Here is a 16,463-nt window from a genome sequence, read left to right as displayed (position 1 = left end):
CGAAAAACAAAGAGGTTTTCCAAGGGCATCTTGGGGCAGATCAGGAGAAGCACTTCCATTCCACTTGCACACTCCTGGAATGGGGTAAAAAGGACACCTGCCATGGACCTGACACCTTTCCTTTCCCATTGGAATCAATGTGGGAGGAGATGTTAAAGCTAATGGAAGAGTGATTTTTTAAAAAAGGAAAAACATGCCCCTGTTACATGGGCTTTGGATTAGGTGGTTTGTTTGCTTTTGATTCTCCACTCCTCTTTTGAATTGCCCTGTATTGATTGTTTTTATATGGGAAAGTTCTGTTTTGATCTCACTAGCATGGATGGATTAGCTGTTGGTATCTAGCATGCTTCCTTTGCTAGGAAAGGATCTGGCAGCTCCTTTGGTCTGAGGTTCGCCTTTGAAGTACGTTGTACTTCAGAGGAAAGAAAAGGGGGGTAGAGTTGCACAGGGAAGTTAAGGCTCTGTTCCTCTCATATCAGGTTCACCAGGTAATACTGGCTAGACCAGCCTCCAGGTTTGTAGTTTTCAGCTGTCCTGGAGTATTAGTGTTATCGGTTGTTTTTAAGAGAGTCACTGCAGACATGTTTATGGTTGGAAAAGAAGGAAGGAATTTATAAGGAATAAAAAGAAACTCCTGCCCAACAGAATGGCTGTAGTAAAAGTGTTAGGACATACGTTCTTACCATTTAATTTCTCTCTCCATATTTTTAAGTTTTAAAATGTTTCCCATGCTTTAAAAAGTTTCCCATGGATTTTAAAATAATAATAGCATTTTTCCATTTTGGACCCCTTGAAAAAGTCTGCCAGCACTTTCAGTGTATTTTCACTCAGTTTTAAACTGTCCTGTAGTGACCACAAATATGTAAGATATGTTTTGTTATAAACAAGGCCACCGATAATCGTGGTCTGCCTTTTGCTGGGAATCTCAAGTGGGCATCTGTGAGAACAGGCTGCTGGACTAGATAAACTAACTGGCCTGATTCTGTAGGACTTTTATATGATACTGTGTTCTTATGGTCCAGTAGCTCTCAAAACTAGTTTTATTAACCTTGTAAACAATGGTTAAAAAAACAGTTTTTGCAGTTGACAAATGGACAGCATGTGATAATGTTCTTTCTTGGCAGAACGGGATGGTAACTAAAGATCTGACGAGGCTGAAAACACTTCTTGTTGAAACAGAGGTAAGTCTATGTATGATACTGGAATAAATAAATATATTTCCTTTACAGAACTTTGGACTTTATGCGCTGAGTTTTATTAGCACAGTTTAACCAGCTTCACCCCCCCACCCTCTTTTAAAGCCTTCTACATGGTTGTTGATTTTCTTTATCCTTTTATATTTGTTTTCTGCTAAAAAAGACAGACCCAAGAAAGCTGAGAAATTGCTTTTTTGTGGTTTGTAATGTGATGGAGAACATTTTGTTTCTTCATCTGTAGTAAATGATTCCTTTGTCTAATATTAATCACCCACTGTTAGCCTATCTTTAGCCAGGGTCGGTCCCAAGATTCTGTAGGCCCTTGGACAACAGTGTATCAGCACCAAGCTTTTGGTGTCTTGTTTGGCACTGCCCCTGCTCCGAAAACATCCTTCTTCCCTCTTTAGGCCACCCCTTCGTCTTCTAACTGAGGTTCCTCTCATTCAAGTAAAACCCTTCAGAGCTTTTATATCATCCCACCACACATGATGGTTTCCAACTGGGCCAGTTACCACAATAATCAGGTGTAGGGTCATCAGATGTAGAGAAGTAGTCTGATGGATTTTGCATTTGTGAAAGAGCCTTGGAGGCCCATTTCCCACATTCACTTTTGTTAAAGCCAGAGGTGATTTTTTTAATCATTCCCACTGCTGCATGATGAATATTTCTAATGAATGTAACCCTTGGTGGTGACAACTGCTACTATGTCAGGAAACCTGTTCTTCTCACACTTTTAACTGGGCATGGTAAGTCTCCAAGGAGGGGTGCATATTGTAAGAAATGTGTGCCACATGAAACATGATGTCGAATTAGCTTGTAATGACTGCACTGCATCAAAATAAACATGGAAACATGAATATTAAGTGTATAATACAACATTAAGCAAATTTAAACTCAATTGATTCCAATGGGGGGGGGGGAAATAAGTTCTTACGTTTTCCTATGGCAAATGTTTTGCAACATGCCAAACAAAAAAAAATCACACAAAGACCTAAGCTTAAAAGATCTTTCTTAGTTGCTGCATTTTGCTTGAGAATAAACACCCTGATTCCTAAACTTAGCTATTTTAAAATGGACCACTCTCACTTGCATCCCCAGGGAGATTTTAAAAGGCTTCCAAGGTAAACTCAGAAATTTTCTATTTAGACCACGAAATGTGTCTCACACTCTTCCGTTTTTCCATCTCTGTTGAGACAATTCCCTCTATCTCTTACCACCTCTGTCATTTTCCCAAGGTTTAAGGGGAGTGAGAGACCAAAGAAGCAGATTTCTTTGCCTGTTTGTCCAAGCACTCCTTCCCACCAAAGATTATTTGGGTTAAAAGCAAATGAGCATGATATGCTCCAGATTTAAACAGAGACGCTGCTTCTGTCCACATAAACTGGGCAAGGTCAACAGGTGGCGGAAAGCAGCGCTGAGAATGGGCAGTGACTGTTATCACTGTAGCAAAGGATAAAGCATCAAGTTGCAGGATCAGTGGCTGCTCTGATAAAACCAGCCCTCTGAAATGCATCACAGCAGTGAGTGTATGTAAGCACATGTGTGCTGCTACAGCTGCCGCCGCTGGTTATGGCTGCCTCCCTATCCAACCATCTAACAGTGCTAAGTAAAATGAACTGGGTTGATGGTGGAATCAGTGGTGGGTCCTTTTGATCCCCCGAGCACTTGGACCACCCTTACTGATCTCTGACACTAGTCCTGACTTTAGAAAGAATTAGGTTTCAAACTTACGCTAGTAGCACAAATAATTAACAGAATGAGCAGGTTTGGGAGCAATCCTAAAATATAGCTTAGTGTTAACATGACAGTGCTCCCTCACCTCTCAGCCATGAGGAGCTAACCAGAGTTTCCAGTTATGTCTGAATTTAAGGAACCACTGGTTACTTTAAATTATGGTTAGTGAATGAGCCAGGATTATAAACCTGGCCTGAACAAAACATGGTTTGAATCATAGTCTTGAAGCAGCAGGCTTAACATTTATTACCTTTATAAACCTAAATTTATATTTGTTCCCTCAAACAGTAAAACTGAAGTATATTTAATGTTTACATTTTTATAGTTAGTACTCAGAATGACACAGGCTTGCCGATCAGAAGGTTGGCGGTTCAAATCCCTGTGATGGGGTGAGCTCCCATTGTTCAGTCCCAGCTCCTGCCCACCTAGCAGTTTGAAAGCACGTCAAAGTGCAAGTAGATAAATAGGTACCGCTCTGGCGGGAAGGTAAACGGCGTTTCCGTGCGCTGCTCTGTTTCACCAGAAGCAGCTTAGTCATGCTGGCCACTTGAACCGGAAGCTGTACTCCTTCTCCCTCGGCCAGTAAAGCGAGATGAGCGCTGCAACCCCAGAGTTGTCCGCGACTGGACCGAATGGTCAGGGGTACCTTACTCAGAATGATACTTGAAATTAATTTTGATTTCTTTATTGATTGACTTAATGTGCTCAGCATTTTTTTTTCTTTTTATGATTTCAGGCAGCAGTTGGTAAAGTGCCCTCAGTATACCATGTAGAAGAATTGGAGGAAGGTAAATAAAAATAGCTTTTGAAACTACCGAATGAGGGATTGCAATTGTCTGTCAATTGATGGCTAAACCGTGGCTATCTCACAATTTGGGATCAATTATTATAAAAGACTAGGAAGTGGCCTCTAATGTGATTTTTTAAACTAAGCATGAGATTGTAATCAAGAGACCCTGGATTGTACAGTGGTATCTCAGGTTAAGAACTTAATTAATTCCGGAGGTCCGTTCTTAACCTGAAACTGTTCTTAACCTGAAGCACCACTTTAGCTAATGGGGCCTCCTGCGGCTGCCATGCCGCCGGAGCACGATTTCTGTTCTCATCCTGAAGCAAAGTTCTTAACCCGAGGTACTATTTCTGGGTTAGTGGAGTCTGTAAGCTGAAGCGTCTGTAACCTGAAGCGTCAGTAACCTGAGGTACCACTGTAATAGGTTGGATCCAAAGATCCTCCCACCAAATGGGAAAGGCAGATGCTGACTTCGCTACTCTATTCTCTCCCTGCTTTGTTCTCTCCCTGTAAGGGAGGGCCCCCAGAAAATGATCCGAGGGCACTGCTATGTGGGTGGACTGTGAGATGGGAGGGTGGGGGCTATGGAGAAGGGGGTGGTCACCAAAAATCGAGTAGTGACAACTGCTTTTCTACCGTCTCCCCATTAGCCCTAAGACCCCACGTTGTATCCCGCCCCATTCAGCATTGTCCCTGAATCCTCAGCAAAGCATTTTGATAGAGTTTTCAGTGATAGTGGGGAAAAGTGGTGGCAGCAAAGTCAGAGATTCTCCTGCAGAAGGGGAGAGATGGAAAGTGATCCAGCCCAAGGACTCCTGTTATTAGAAGCTCCCTCTGACCCACCTGCCACTAGATTCCACATTTCAGATGTTTCTGCTGTTGAACAAGGGGCCGTTGGCTTTTTCCTGCTTGCAAAGGAATGTAATTACAGTGGTACCTCGGGTTAAGTACTTAATTCGTTCCGGAGGTCTGTTCTTAACCTGAAACTGTTCTTAACCTGAAGCACCACTTTAGCTAATGGGGCCTCCTGCTGCTGCTGCGCCGCAGGAGCACGATTTATGTTCTTATCCTGAAGCAAAGTTCTTAACCTGAGGTACTATTTCTGGGTTAGCGGAGTCTGTAACCTGAAGCGTATGTAACCTGAAGCATATGTAACCCGAGGTACCACTGTATATGAATTGCATTAGGCTGCCTGTTGTTTGGCTCAGCACAAAATCGGTTATGAGACTGATACCTTAATAGCCCAAGTGTGTTTCCTGATAAAACCAGAAAAATAACATAGATATTGTATTTATGTGACAGGATCTCAGGATGGCTGGCAATTTCGACCCCCACCCAGGGGAGTCACAAGTAGTGAGGAGTACACACTATGCAGAAGGTAAAGTGATACTTGCTTCAACATCTCTCAGTATTTATCGGCATAGTTAAAAGGTATCAAAACAAGGAAACATACAGAATAGAAACACATGGTTAAAAGGGTGACATCTATTGTAACTTCTTCACTACTATTTCCATTACTATTTTGGCAGTATATCTAAGATGATTTGACAGGTAATTAATATTTTATATGACTTATAGGGGAAATTGTTTTTATTTTGACATTTTCAAAACAGCTGAATAGACAATGTTCCTCCCTTTAAATACTTTATTAGTAAATTGCTTAAAAGGGCTTGTAATTGGTCAGCCCAAATGTAAAGAAATCCCTATGTCGAGAACAGCAGTCATGTAAAAAAAATGCAGAGAAACCCATTGGTAGTGTGTGGCAAGGATGTGAATGTTTGATTTGTGCCTTGCCAGACGTTTCTATTGTACTAAGATGAACCTGAAGTAAACAGAAAGGACCACTTGGTGTCACTATCATTCAAGAAAACAGGAGAGATAATGTACTGAGATATACATCCTTTAAAGAAATACCTATTGTGCTACTTGCTTAGCAAATCTACCCGGAATGTTCTTTGAATAGTGATGTTGCATAGTTCTTTGCAATTTGTGGGTGAGCAGATGCAAGAAATGATTTTGTTCAACATGCTTACCTGTTATCTGGCTCCTTTAGAACTCTCCCTTAAGTGTCCAGATGCCTTTTTTAAGTATGCCTATTGGTTTGGGCATGTCTTCATTTTCTTTAACCAGCAGGCCCTCATGCCATGCCAGAAATTACTTTTTTGTGTTTTTTATAATATTTTTTATTTGGTTTTACAAATATAAATGTATAACAATCCAAATTACATATCCATATTTTGAGATTTCTCTAAATCTCTGGATTTCCCACCTTCCCCTCCATAGGTCAGATTGTACACCCTCTCAACTGCATATTATTTCATAATCCATATTTTATATCTTTCCATATTGTCCATGATATTCTCTACATTACAAGTGTTATTAAAATTCTGGCTCCCTCGGCCTGTAAAGCAAGATGAGCGCTGCAACCCCAGCATCGTTCCCTTTACCTTTAATGTTTTCATATGCTTACCGTGGTCTCCTAGATAGATTATACATTTTCCCCATTCTTTGTTGAAGCTTTGGTCTTCTTGTTTTCTGAGCCTTCCAGTCAGTTTTGCCATTTCGGCATAGTCCAACAGCTTGGTTTGCCATTCCTCTCTGGTAGGGACTTTGTCTTGTTTCCGTCTCTGGGCTAGTAGCATCTGTGGGGCTGTTGTTGCATACATGAAAAATCTTTTCTGTTCATTTGGGATGTCGGCACCTACAATTCCTAGTAAAACAGCTTCTGTTTTTTAAAAAAAACATTTTTTTCAATTCATTATATATCATTTCCCAAAATGCTTTTATAACCTTACATGTCCACCACATGTATGTTTACATTTCCAGCATGTATTTGTACTTGTCTTAAACATTCTTGCTAACTTACTAGGAGTCAAATACCACCAGTACGTCATTTTCATATAATTTTCTTTCAGTGTACAACATGCCAAGAATTTCAAATCAGTTTTCCATAACCTTTCCCAATCTGAAAGCTGAATATTATGCCCCAGATCCCTCGCCCAGTGTATCATTACAGATTTAACCTGTTCATCTTTTGTATACCATTCCAAAAGCAGTCTATACATTTTAGACAGTAATTACTTTTGAATGTCCCTCTGTTTCGAAAGCCACGAAACGTTGGTGGCAGATGCTGTTCAAGGAACCTTGGCTCAGACCCTTCTTGGGTACATGGAACTAGTTACGAATGGGGAAAACAAACAAAAAACAACCTTTTATTTTAAATTTTAAGGGTTGATTGTCCTTTCTATTTTGTGTAGGTTTTTAGAGCAAGGAATCTGCAGGTATGGTGCACAGTGTACTTCAGCACATTCCCAGGAAGAGCTAACAGAATGGCAGAAGCGATACGCATCCCGCTTGATAAGGTTGAAACAGCAGAAGGAAAACAAGCAATGTTTAGGCAGTTACATGGAATCCCTGATCGAGAAATGGATGAACTCATTATCTCCTGAGAAAGTGGTAAGGGGGCGGGACAAAGGTTATTTTGTAAAGCGTTTATAAAAGCCTCAACATAAAAACAATAGAATTAAAACAAAAATACTACATAAAACCAGCAAAACAGTAGTACAGGTGGCAACCGTTTTGCACGCGTCCAGTTGATGTGCAACTGCTGACACGTGCATCATTTTTGGCCATGGAAGGGGATGGGGACAGAATGGACTTACGTGTGACCACTGATGTGCGCTACTACCCGGAATGCAACCCCCATGCAAACGGGGAGTTGCCTGTGTAAGAGCGTATGAAAACAGTGACTCAACTCACCATGGTGGCAGATGATTTTATCTCCAAAGTGATGGGCAAGCTTGTCACTGGCAGCTCTATCTCAATATTCTTATTTCAAACAAATAGAAGAGCCTGATTTTGGCGCTCTCTACTAGACCTGCTTGGTTAATTAATTCACTCGCACAGTACCAAGCAAAAATATGTAACTATTTTTCTGTTAATTACAAAACAACAATACCAAGCGATCCTCATTTCTGCAATTAAGAAGAGTTTATGGCTGCAATCCTATGCCTACTTCAGGGTAAGCTGGAGGAAGTTCCTGCTGTCTTTGTGGTTTGTTTCAAATTCATGGTGATGAGAACTGAGTTCTTCCTCGGGGTGTATGTGTGTTTAAATATAAACAAAGCAATAGGTATTGCAATTTATGACTTTGCTTTAACTTTTGGTTAAAATGGTCATTCACAGGTGGGCCATTCCTTTTGTGGAATGGTCTCTAATTAAAGAGTTATTTTTCAACCCTAGTGTTGTTACCTTATGTGGTGCCTTTTCCTTTCTTTAGCTTAGTGAGTGCCTAGATGGCGTGAGAGTTGAACATAGCCCTGAACTGTCAGTTACTGTCACCACCAAAAAATCACAACAGATGTGGACGTTTGCTCTGACATGTAAGGTAGGATCTTTTTTTTTGTACTTTGAAAGTATCGCTTGCCCTTAATAAGTTTGCATTTAAAAATTTCAGCACCTTCTCTTGTTGTAATGCACACACTCACATGGAGGGGGGGTATGCCATGTTAATGAAGAATCTGCACATTCTGTGACTGTTGTAGTGCTAAAAGCATTTACGTAAGTATGCAGATTCCTGCCAACCTAGCAGTTCGAAAGCACGTCACAGTGCAAGTAGATAAATAGGTACCAATCCAGCGGGAAGGTAAACAGCGTTTCGGTGCGCTGCTCTGGTTCGCCAGAAGCGGCTTAGTCATGCTGGCCACATGACCCGGAAGCTGTCTGCAGACAAATGCCGGCTCCCTCGGCCAATAAAGTGAGATGAGCGCCGCAACCCCAGAGTTGGTCATGACTGGACCTAATGGTCAGGGGTCCCTTTACCTTTAAGTATGCAAATATGCAACTATGTATATACTGGTGATAACATTATTTGTGCTGGTTGCAAAATGTGCTGATCCCACCTTTTCCTCAGCCTTAACATTTATCATTTTGTTGTTTCTGCCACTGAGTCAGATAAGGCTGGGAAAGGAAAGTTAGGTTTTGTGGAGTAGTGGAACTTTGTCGATACTGTAGGAACAAAGCAGAGATGAGGGTTGAGAGCTGGTTCATTGCAGGGCCTGAGAGTGTGAGCCTGAGTTCAAGCCTCACATTAGCAATGAACGGAGAAGGTAGTCTTGGACAAACTTGTTTCTTAGCCTCTTTTCCACATTTCTAATATAGAGATTATTATAATGGCCCACGGCCTATCCCACAGGAATTGTGTTACAAGACTTACTTGACTATTGTATGTCAAGCAGTTAAGAACAGTAGAAAATGCTATACAAATGGGATGTATTATTAAAGGCAGTCATTCTAAGCATTTATTTCCCACCCCAATTAATAAATACAAAGTATCCAAACTTTAGTTCTTTTGGTCTCTAATTCCTGTTTTGTTTTTTTAAAAAGAAAAGTTAAAAAAAAAATTGGCAGAAGTGAGAGCTGGTGTGGCATAATGGTTAGAGTGTTGGACCTGGGAGATCAGGGTTCAAATCCACACTCCGCCATGAAGCTCATTGGGTGCCCTTGGGCCGGTCACAATCTCTTAGCCTAACCTACTTCACAGGGCTGTTGTGAAGATGAAATGGGGAGAAGGAGAACCATGTACACCACCTTGATAATCCTTGGAAGATAGAGGTGGCATATAAATTTGATAAATAAATAAATATTAAAAAGTAATGGCAAGGGTTTGGGGTGCCACATTTTGTCCTTTGTCTTATCAAAGTTCATCCAGTCTTCATACTTAAAAAAAGCACACACACACCAGTTATTTATACGCTTTTGTTGTTCTCCCATAGCCTGCAAGAATGCTGTATCGGGTGGCATTGCTTTATGATGCGCATCGTCCTCATTTCAATATCACAGCAATATCGGCAGGAGATAGCACTACCCAGGTACCGCAAGCAGTCCCAGAAAACTGCCAGGAATGGATAGGAGGAAAGATGGCCCAGAATGGAATAGATCACTCGGTGTACAAAATCAGCATAGCCTTTAGCACAGAAATCTTTGGGACGTTTCGCCAAACTGTGGTATTTGATTTTGGAACCGAACCAGTTTTGATGCAACGAGTGATGATTGATGCTGCTTCAACAGAAGGTATTGTTTGCATGGTTTTGTTAACAAACTCATTTGTTGGAAAATTTGCTACATATTTTGTTGTTGTTGTAAATAGCCTGGATGATATATGTGGCTGTAGTATTGTTACACGCACTTTCCTAACTCTGAAAAGTCTCAGAACTTTCCTTCTCCAGATATGTAGCTCTCTCTTTTAACCAAAGCTGTGATCTTGCTGTAATCTTCTCTTTCAGATGCCTGTTATATTTTACCATATCATTAGAGTAGAGAAATAAAAAACATTTTCCTTTTAGCTGTCTCTAATGTGTAGAGAACTATATAGTGGGATTGAAATAATGATCTTTAGGTTATTGGTTTAAGCCATTAAAAGTGTGTGTGTGTCTTGTCAAAATAGCACTAAAAACAGAGTACAAAGCACAGAAAAAAATGAGAACTTATTGAACTAAAACTTAAAAAATAATCCAAAAGCCATAGCCAGATAAACTAAGGAGCAGTAGCTAAAAACACTGAGCACTGTACAGTGAGCTAGAGGGAAATGCCTTTTAAGAATACTAAAGTTTTTATCAGCTGCTTAAATGACAGTAAGGAACTCGGTGGGGCTCTTAAGTTGGCAAGCAGAGGTTTGCGTTGAAAGAAAGAGCCAGGTAAATCTCTTGAGGAAACACTTTCAGGCAGATGTGGCCTTCAGCCATGTCAGAGAAAAAACAACCACAGGGCAAAACAGCACAGGCCAACTTTATTGTAAAGTCGCAATAAATACCCCCAAATTAATTATAAAATAAAACACATCATATAAGCATCAGCAGTCAGTAACATCAGTGTTAGTAACTGGTCAGACCTGAATACCTGGCAGAGTACAACAGTAACAACAAAGTATTTAGCAGTTTTCCTGAACGTCCATAGGGGTTACGCATAGCAGACTTCTTTGGAGATAAGAGTTCCACAAGTGTGCTGTCATCATGGAAAAGGGCCTGGTATGTGGGCCAAAGTACATGTTACAGTGGAGCCTCATGTAATGTTAGCCTAACAGCTGCTAACCCACTGTAAAATGTATTTAGAAAGCATTTTTTTAAAGTAGAGAAGAGGTGTGTTTAAATTTGTATCCATCTGCTGCATTTACCCTGAAAGTCCCCCAACCCTTTGGTTTTTCATACCTGTCTGCGTGATTAACATGGGCCTGAGATGCAGGTAAAAGTGGCAGGATGGAGGAAAGCTTCGATGGGGAGCAGAAAGGCTGTGACCCCTCACTATTTCTCCATGTCAAATCACTTTTCCTCAAGTACTACTATGACTTCTTCCTCTTCCTCCTTCATCATTCCACCTCCATCATCATTATCAACTCTTGGCTATTTAAAATAAAAATTGTAATAGTAAAATGATCACTGGGCTATCATAAAAAATGCCTGCACATTAGTTTGGCCCTCCTTCATCATCAGTCTGGTAGAAGTTGAGGAAGGCACATACAATAAGGCCTTTCTGGATTATTTTAAGCCACAGAGTGAGACAGTTTATACAATAACCTGCATTTTCTGGTACGTAGATGCAAAGCAATTTGAGATTTATGCTACTTAAAGGTCTTGAACCTTTAAGAAAATGGTTGGACTGCTGCAGTATCTTTCTTGGACTGCTGGGAAAAAAATGTAGCTAATAAAGTTTTTTTGACAGAAATCTATATAACATTGGTGATCTTTCAAAGCATATTTCAATCATAGATGTCCTTTGACTTCAGTGACATTTGACTTGTGCCTTGAACACACTTATCTTGCCACATGTTTAGAAAGGGATTAAAAGTATAAGGATGTTTAAAAACCCAGAAGTTTATCCATGTAACCCAAAAAGTATTGATTATTTTGAAAAGTGTGTTGGCAAGTAGCATCTTTTGCTGGTGAAATGGAGGCAATGGACAAAACAGAAGGCTCAGATCTCAACTAGTCACTAATTGTGCAAAAAAATGTGAAAAATAGAGAAGTCATTATTAGTTTCACATGCCATATTACGGTTGAACTGCATGTTGCCATGACTATAGCGTTCTTCGTATAATATGGGTCTGTGTGCACCTCGGTTGCAAATGGCAAAGCAAGGTTTCATATTCTTCCTTACAAAGGATGTCAACAATTTTTCATGTGTATAGGAAAAAGGAAAAAGTGAGTGGGGACTGAATTTGTTTGATTTATGAGGAAAGATGAAAAGAAGTATCTGTCTGCTGCTTAGTAAAAAAAACTACCAGTAAAGGCGGGGGAGTATGTTATTGACAGAGATCTAAGAAAACAAATACCAGGCAAGAGATGCAGGCAGATTATTTTTTTTAATCTAGTGTGAACAGTGATATAGATCTAGCAAAAGAAAGACTAACAGGATCAAGTGCTAGGATCATTGTGCCAGTGTAGTTCTCTGGGTCAAGGTGCTGTACTGCTGCAACAATTCCAGATAGTGGTGTGCTGTACAAGGTCTTGCATGAATCATGTGTGGACAAAGGAATTGCATGGCAAGGGCAGAATGGAGCAATGACAACGCTAGTTGCAGTTCTTTTCATGTTAACTGGATTAGGCACATTCTTCTCCTTTTTTTGCGTACATACACTTAGCATTTACTAACTCAAATCTATGTTACTATCATAGCTTAATGTCTAGAGTCCCAGCCTTTCTCAACCTGTGGGTCCCCAGATGTTGTTGAACTACAACCCCCATCACCCCTAGTTAGCAAGGCCAGAGCTCAGGGGTGATGGGAGTTGTAGTCCAACAACATCTAGGGACCCACAGGTTGAGAACCGCTGGTAGACACTGCCCCGCAGGACACAGATACATAAGTGGTGGCAGGGTGTCACACGCACATGGATCACATCCACAAACCTCAATCTTATCAGTAACTGTAGACTAGGAAAAGAGAGGTAGATGAAGGATGCTGACTATTTTGGACTGATGAAGCTACAACCCTTTGCAGGCACCCTAGGATTGGCCTATGCATTTTCAGAAGTAGGATCTCATTGATGCTGATGACATTTCTTGTTGGAACCAGACCCATTTTTGTTTGTGACAATTGAAAACAACCAAGTATTTGAAATCAATCAGTTTTAATCATGAATGTTTGGTAGTGTGTTACACTGCAATTCTAACTCAACCAGAGTAAGCCCCAGTGAATTTGGTAGGACTTCTGAGTAGACATTGTTAGGATTGCACTGCTAGCCTTCTTTGCTTGGGAACATTTTCTTCTCCTTATAAATTTCTTTATAGGTAACCATATTGCCTTTCTTAGAGCTCCAGCAGCTCAATTCTTAGAGGATCATGCTGATCCCAGATATATTTAAATAATGAGTGTTTATGTTACAGTTTGGCTCAGAGATTTCTAACCTTCTTTCTCTGATGCGTATTTCAAAGACGTTAGGATGCTGCAGCAAATGTTTTCCAGATATGGGAGCTGTTTGCTTGGAACTCATATTAAATTGTTATCCTGCCTTTTTTACCTTTACTGTATATGTCTAGCTTCCTGTCCATATCATACCATCTTAATTATTTTCCCCATCTCTTTGCTGCTCCAAAATATGGTAGTGTCGCCGCCTAGATAAGACCAAGATATTATGTAGAAAATCCCAGAGCAAAACTCATTTTCTTAAGTTGGAGACAGATAACTGAAGAATATGTTCTTTACATGTTGTGGATGAATGAGATCATCACTTCTTTACTGTATATTGAATCCAGGCAACAGGAATATTTAAGTCTCCACCTCCCAAGTAGTTTGCTTAGTTGTAAATTCCAATTTGAGTTATTTGAGTTGAGTTGAAACATAAAGGGGAGGAGAAACGAACCATCAATCCTTGTTTTACAGACCTAGTCTGGTATGTTTTTCAGGATAACTTGTTAATTTTACATTCTTCCAGAGCTTCAGAGCTGGCTAGTTTCACAATGGAAATAGTTTCCTGCAGAATGCTGAAGGAAAATAAAAGCTGCACACAATGTTGATTGTATGCTTGATTTTGTTTCAGTTTTTGAATATTGTTCTCTTTCCTCTCTGTTTAGAGCACAATGTTTTGTTCTTGATTCCTTAATTTTTGCCATCTTATTCATGGCTTATGTACCATGAATTGTGTGGCATGCCAAACTACCCTTGACTTGCACTGAGGCATGGCCTTTAAAATCATTGTGATGAGCAGCACTAATTATTCAGCTAAGTGAAACCTTTGTGTATTCTGAATCTGGGTTGGCTAGAGCTGCAGGTGTTTTCTTGCTCATCCTGTTCTTTATTTATGTACAATAGATTTAAATCTCCAGCATCGCTGGAGCAAAGATGTGAAGCAAATGCCATAGTTCATGAATTGCTCTTTCTAGATTATCTGAATACTTACAGCCCAAAGCAGGAAGACTGAATACGCTGTATAGTTGTTGCAATGCAAATAACTATTCAATGTGAATTAAATTGTTTTCAGAGTGAATCACTGTGGTCTTTTAGGAAATGTTATTTGATCTTCATGTAAAAAGGGGCCTAACCAGAGCCATCATGCCAGTAAACTGTGTATGTTTGCCTTTACTGTCTTTAAACAAACAAACAAAACAAAATCCTCAAACACAAAATGTAACCCACAATTTCCCCCAAGGTTGAATCAATTTATCTTCTGAAAGTTCCCTGTCCATCTTAATTTCAGCTGGCAAGAATTCTCAATACTAGTTAATTTTAAAACAGATCAAGGAGCAACAACTACAGCACAAAAGCATAGGAATATATAAAAAGACCACAAAATAGGCATATTGCAGTCTTCCTTGCCTGTGACAATGGAGTGGTATTTACTTTTTTCTTAAGGAAGTGGTAAGAGATTAACAAAGCAGGTCGTCATACATATATACAGCTTACAGACCTAAATTTTCTGCTACTCTTCTGGTGCTGGCTGAACTTTTCTGAATATCTTTACTTTTGAAAGCTCATTTTAAAGAATGTATCTTCTATATTAGTTGTATTCTCCTTTAATAAACAAAGAACACCCACTACCATGTCTAAGATGCAAATGATGTTACCAGTGGGTACAAGCAGTTTTACTAGCTGTGAAATTTTCTTGAAGGGACAAATCATGTCACTTAGGCATCTAGCATAAATCATGTATGTTGTGTCTCTCATCTGACATGTGTATGTTTTTGTGACATATTCATGAGGTGTCACAAACTTCATAATAGTACCCATTTATGTGAGACTAAAGTATCCAGTTATTATCTTTCTCAATTTATCCCTCTGCATCTAGATCTTGAATACCGGATGAATGCACGACAACAATTACTAACTACAGCCAAACGTTGGGATTCCACTTCTAAGACTATTGTAGAATTTGAGCCAAATGATACTACTGAATTGGATAAGAGCCTTCTGATTAGATACCAAATTCCTCTGTCTGCTGACCAGTTATTTACACAATCTGTCTTGGATAAATCATTGACCAAGAGTAACTATCAGTCACGATTGCATGATCTCCTTTATATTGAAGAAATAGCACAATATAAAGAAGTCAGCAAGTAAGTAATGTGTCTACTAAAACTTGTCAATTGATCAATACTGCTACTTTATTTAACATTACAGATCATTGCTTTCTTACTCCTGCTAACCATTGAGTAGTGCAGCTTGGGGAAATTCTCCCATAGTCAAGAGAATTGCATTTTATGATACAGCTATTGGCTGTATGATGGCTTCATATGAAAAAATATGTTTTAAGATGTTTTTTGGAGGTAGGTTATCCTCATTGAGTAAACTTTTCCAACCCCCGCACCTGCTACATGACTCCAAATATCTGAGCAGTGCATTGAGCTTTCTGGAGTATCAAATGGTGCCATTAAATATATATATATATATATATCATTATCTTATGAATTAAAGGTAAATGGTAAAGGACCCCTGGACAGTTAAGTCCAGTCTATGGGGTGCAGTGCTCATCTCGCTTCAGACCAAAGGAGCTGGCATTTGTCCACAGACAGCTTTCCAGGTCATGGGGCCAGCATGACTAAACAGTTTCTGGTGCAGTGGAACACCGTGACAGAAACCAGAGCGCATGGAAACACCATTTACCTTCCCACTGCAGCCGTACCTATTTATCTACTTGCACTGGTATGCTTTCGAGCTGCTAGGTTGGCAGAAGCTGGGGCAGAGCAACAGGAGCTCATCCCGTCATTGAGATTTGAACTGCCTACCTTCCGATCGGCAAGCCCAACAGGCACAGTGGTTTAGACCACAGCGTCACCTGTGTCCCTGGATCTTATCAAATACGACACATTAACATGGCCTTTTCTTTGATTTCTTTTACATGGAAAAATGGAATCCAGCACTACAGTCACACTTCTGTCTCTCTGTGTGTATTATAATGCATTGGACTTGCTTAGGGAACATTTTGATTAGCTTGTTCAGTCAGAATGACATACTTCCAAAGATCATTCATGAATGGGAATCTTCCCATTAAGTCAATCAGTCATTTAGTATGTGCTCCAGGACGACGAGTTCTCATTCATTCTGCATTTTAGTGGCTACTGGTACTATTTATGTTCCAATGCCTAAATACAATTAAGTTGTGGGGGGAAATTCCAGTATTATTGCACAGAGCGTTATGTTAGAACGATAACCTATCCAAATAAATGGAGAAAGTTTTTTTCCAGTCTCGCTAGCCCCATGATTAAAAATGTAACCATGGCATTCTCTCAGATGTGCTGTGCTGGAGCTTCTCCCTA

At 40.0% G+C, this 16,463-nt stretch overlaps 1 protein-coding gene across 6 annotated transcripts in view; it reads left to right on the top strand.

The window, feature by feature from the left end:
- HELZ (helicase with zinc finger) overlaps positions 1-16,463 on the top strand; it is a 116,546-nt gene that overhangs the window by 32,538 nt on the left and 67,545 nt on the right. For all 6 annotated transcript variants that reach the window (XM_083598527.1, XM_083598525.1, XM_083598526.1 and 3 more), the window contains 7 exons: positions 1,125-1,181; positions 3,667-3,718; positions 5,023-5,098; positions 6,978-7,176; positions 8,000-8,107; positions 9,495-9,792; positions 14,996-15,263. In XM_083598527.1, the coding sequence (XP_083454653.1) occupies positions 1,125-1,181; positions 3,667-3,718; positions 5,023-5,098; positions 6,978-7,176; positions 8,000-8,107; positions 9,495-9,792; positions 14,996-15,263 (1,058 nt within the window). The remainder of the gene's footprint in view (positions 1-1,124; positions 1,182-3,666; positions 3,719-5,022; positions 5,099-6,977; positions 7,177-7,999; positions 8,108-9,494; positions 9,793-14,995; positions 15,264-16,463) is intronic.

The sequence above is a fragment of the Podarcis filfolensis genome (assembly GCF_964270895.1).
Source record: "Podarcis filfolensis genome assembly, chromosome: 2".
Lineage (NCBI taxonomy): Eukaryota > Metazoa > Chordata > Lepidosauria > Squamata > Lacertidae > Podarcis > Podarcis filfolensis.
The sequence above is the reverse complement of the archived record's forward strand: the minus strand, read 5'-3'. Positions and strand labels throughout refer to the sequence as shown.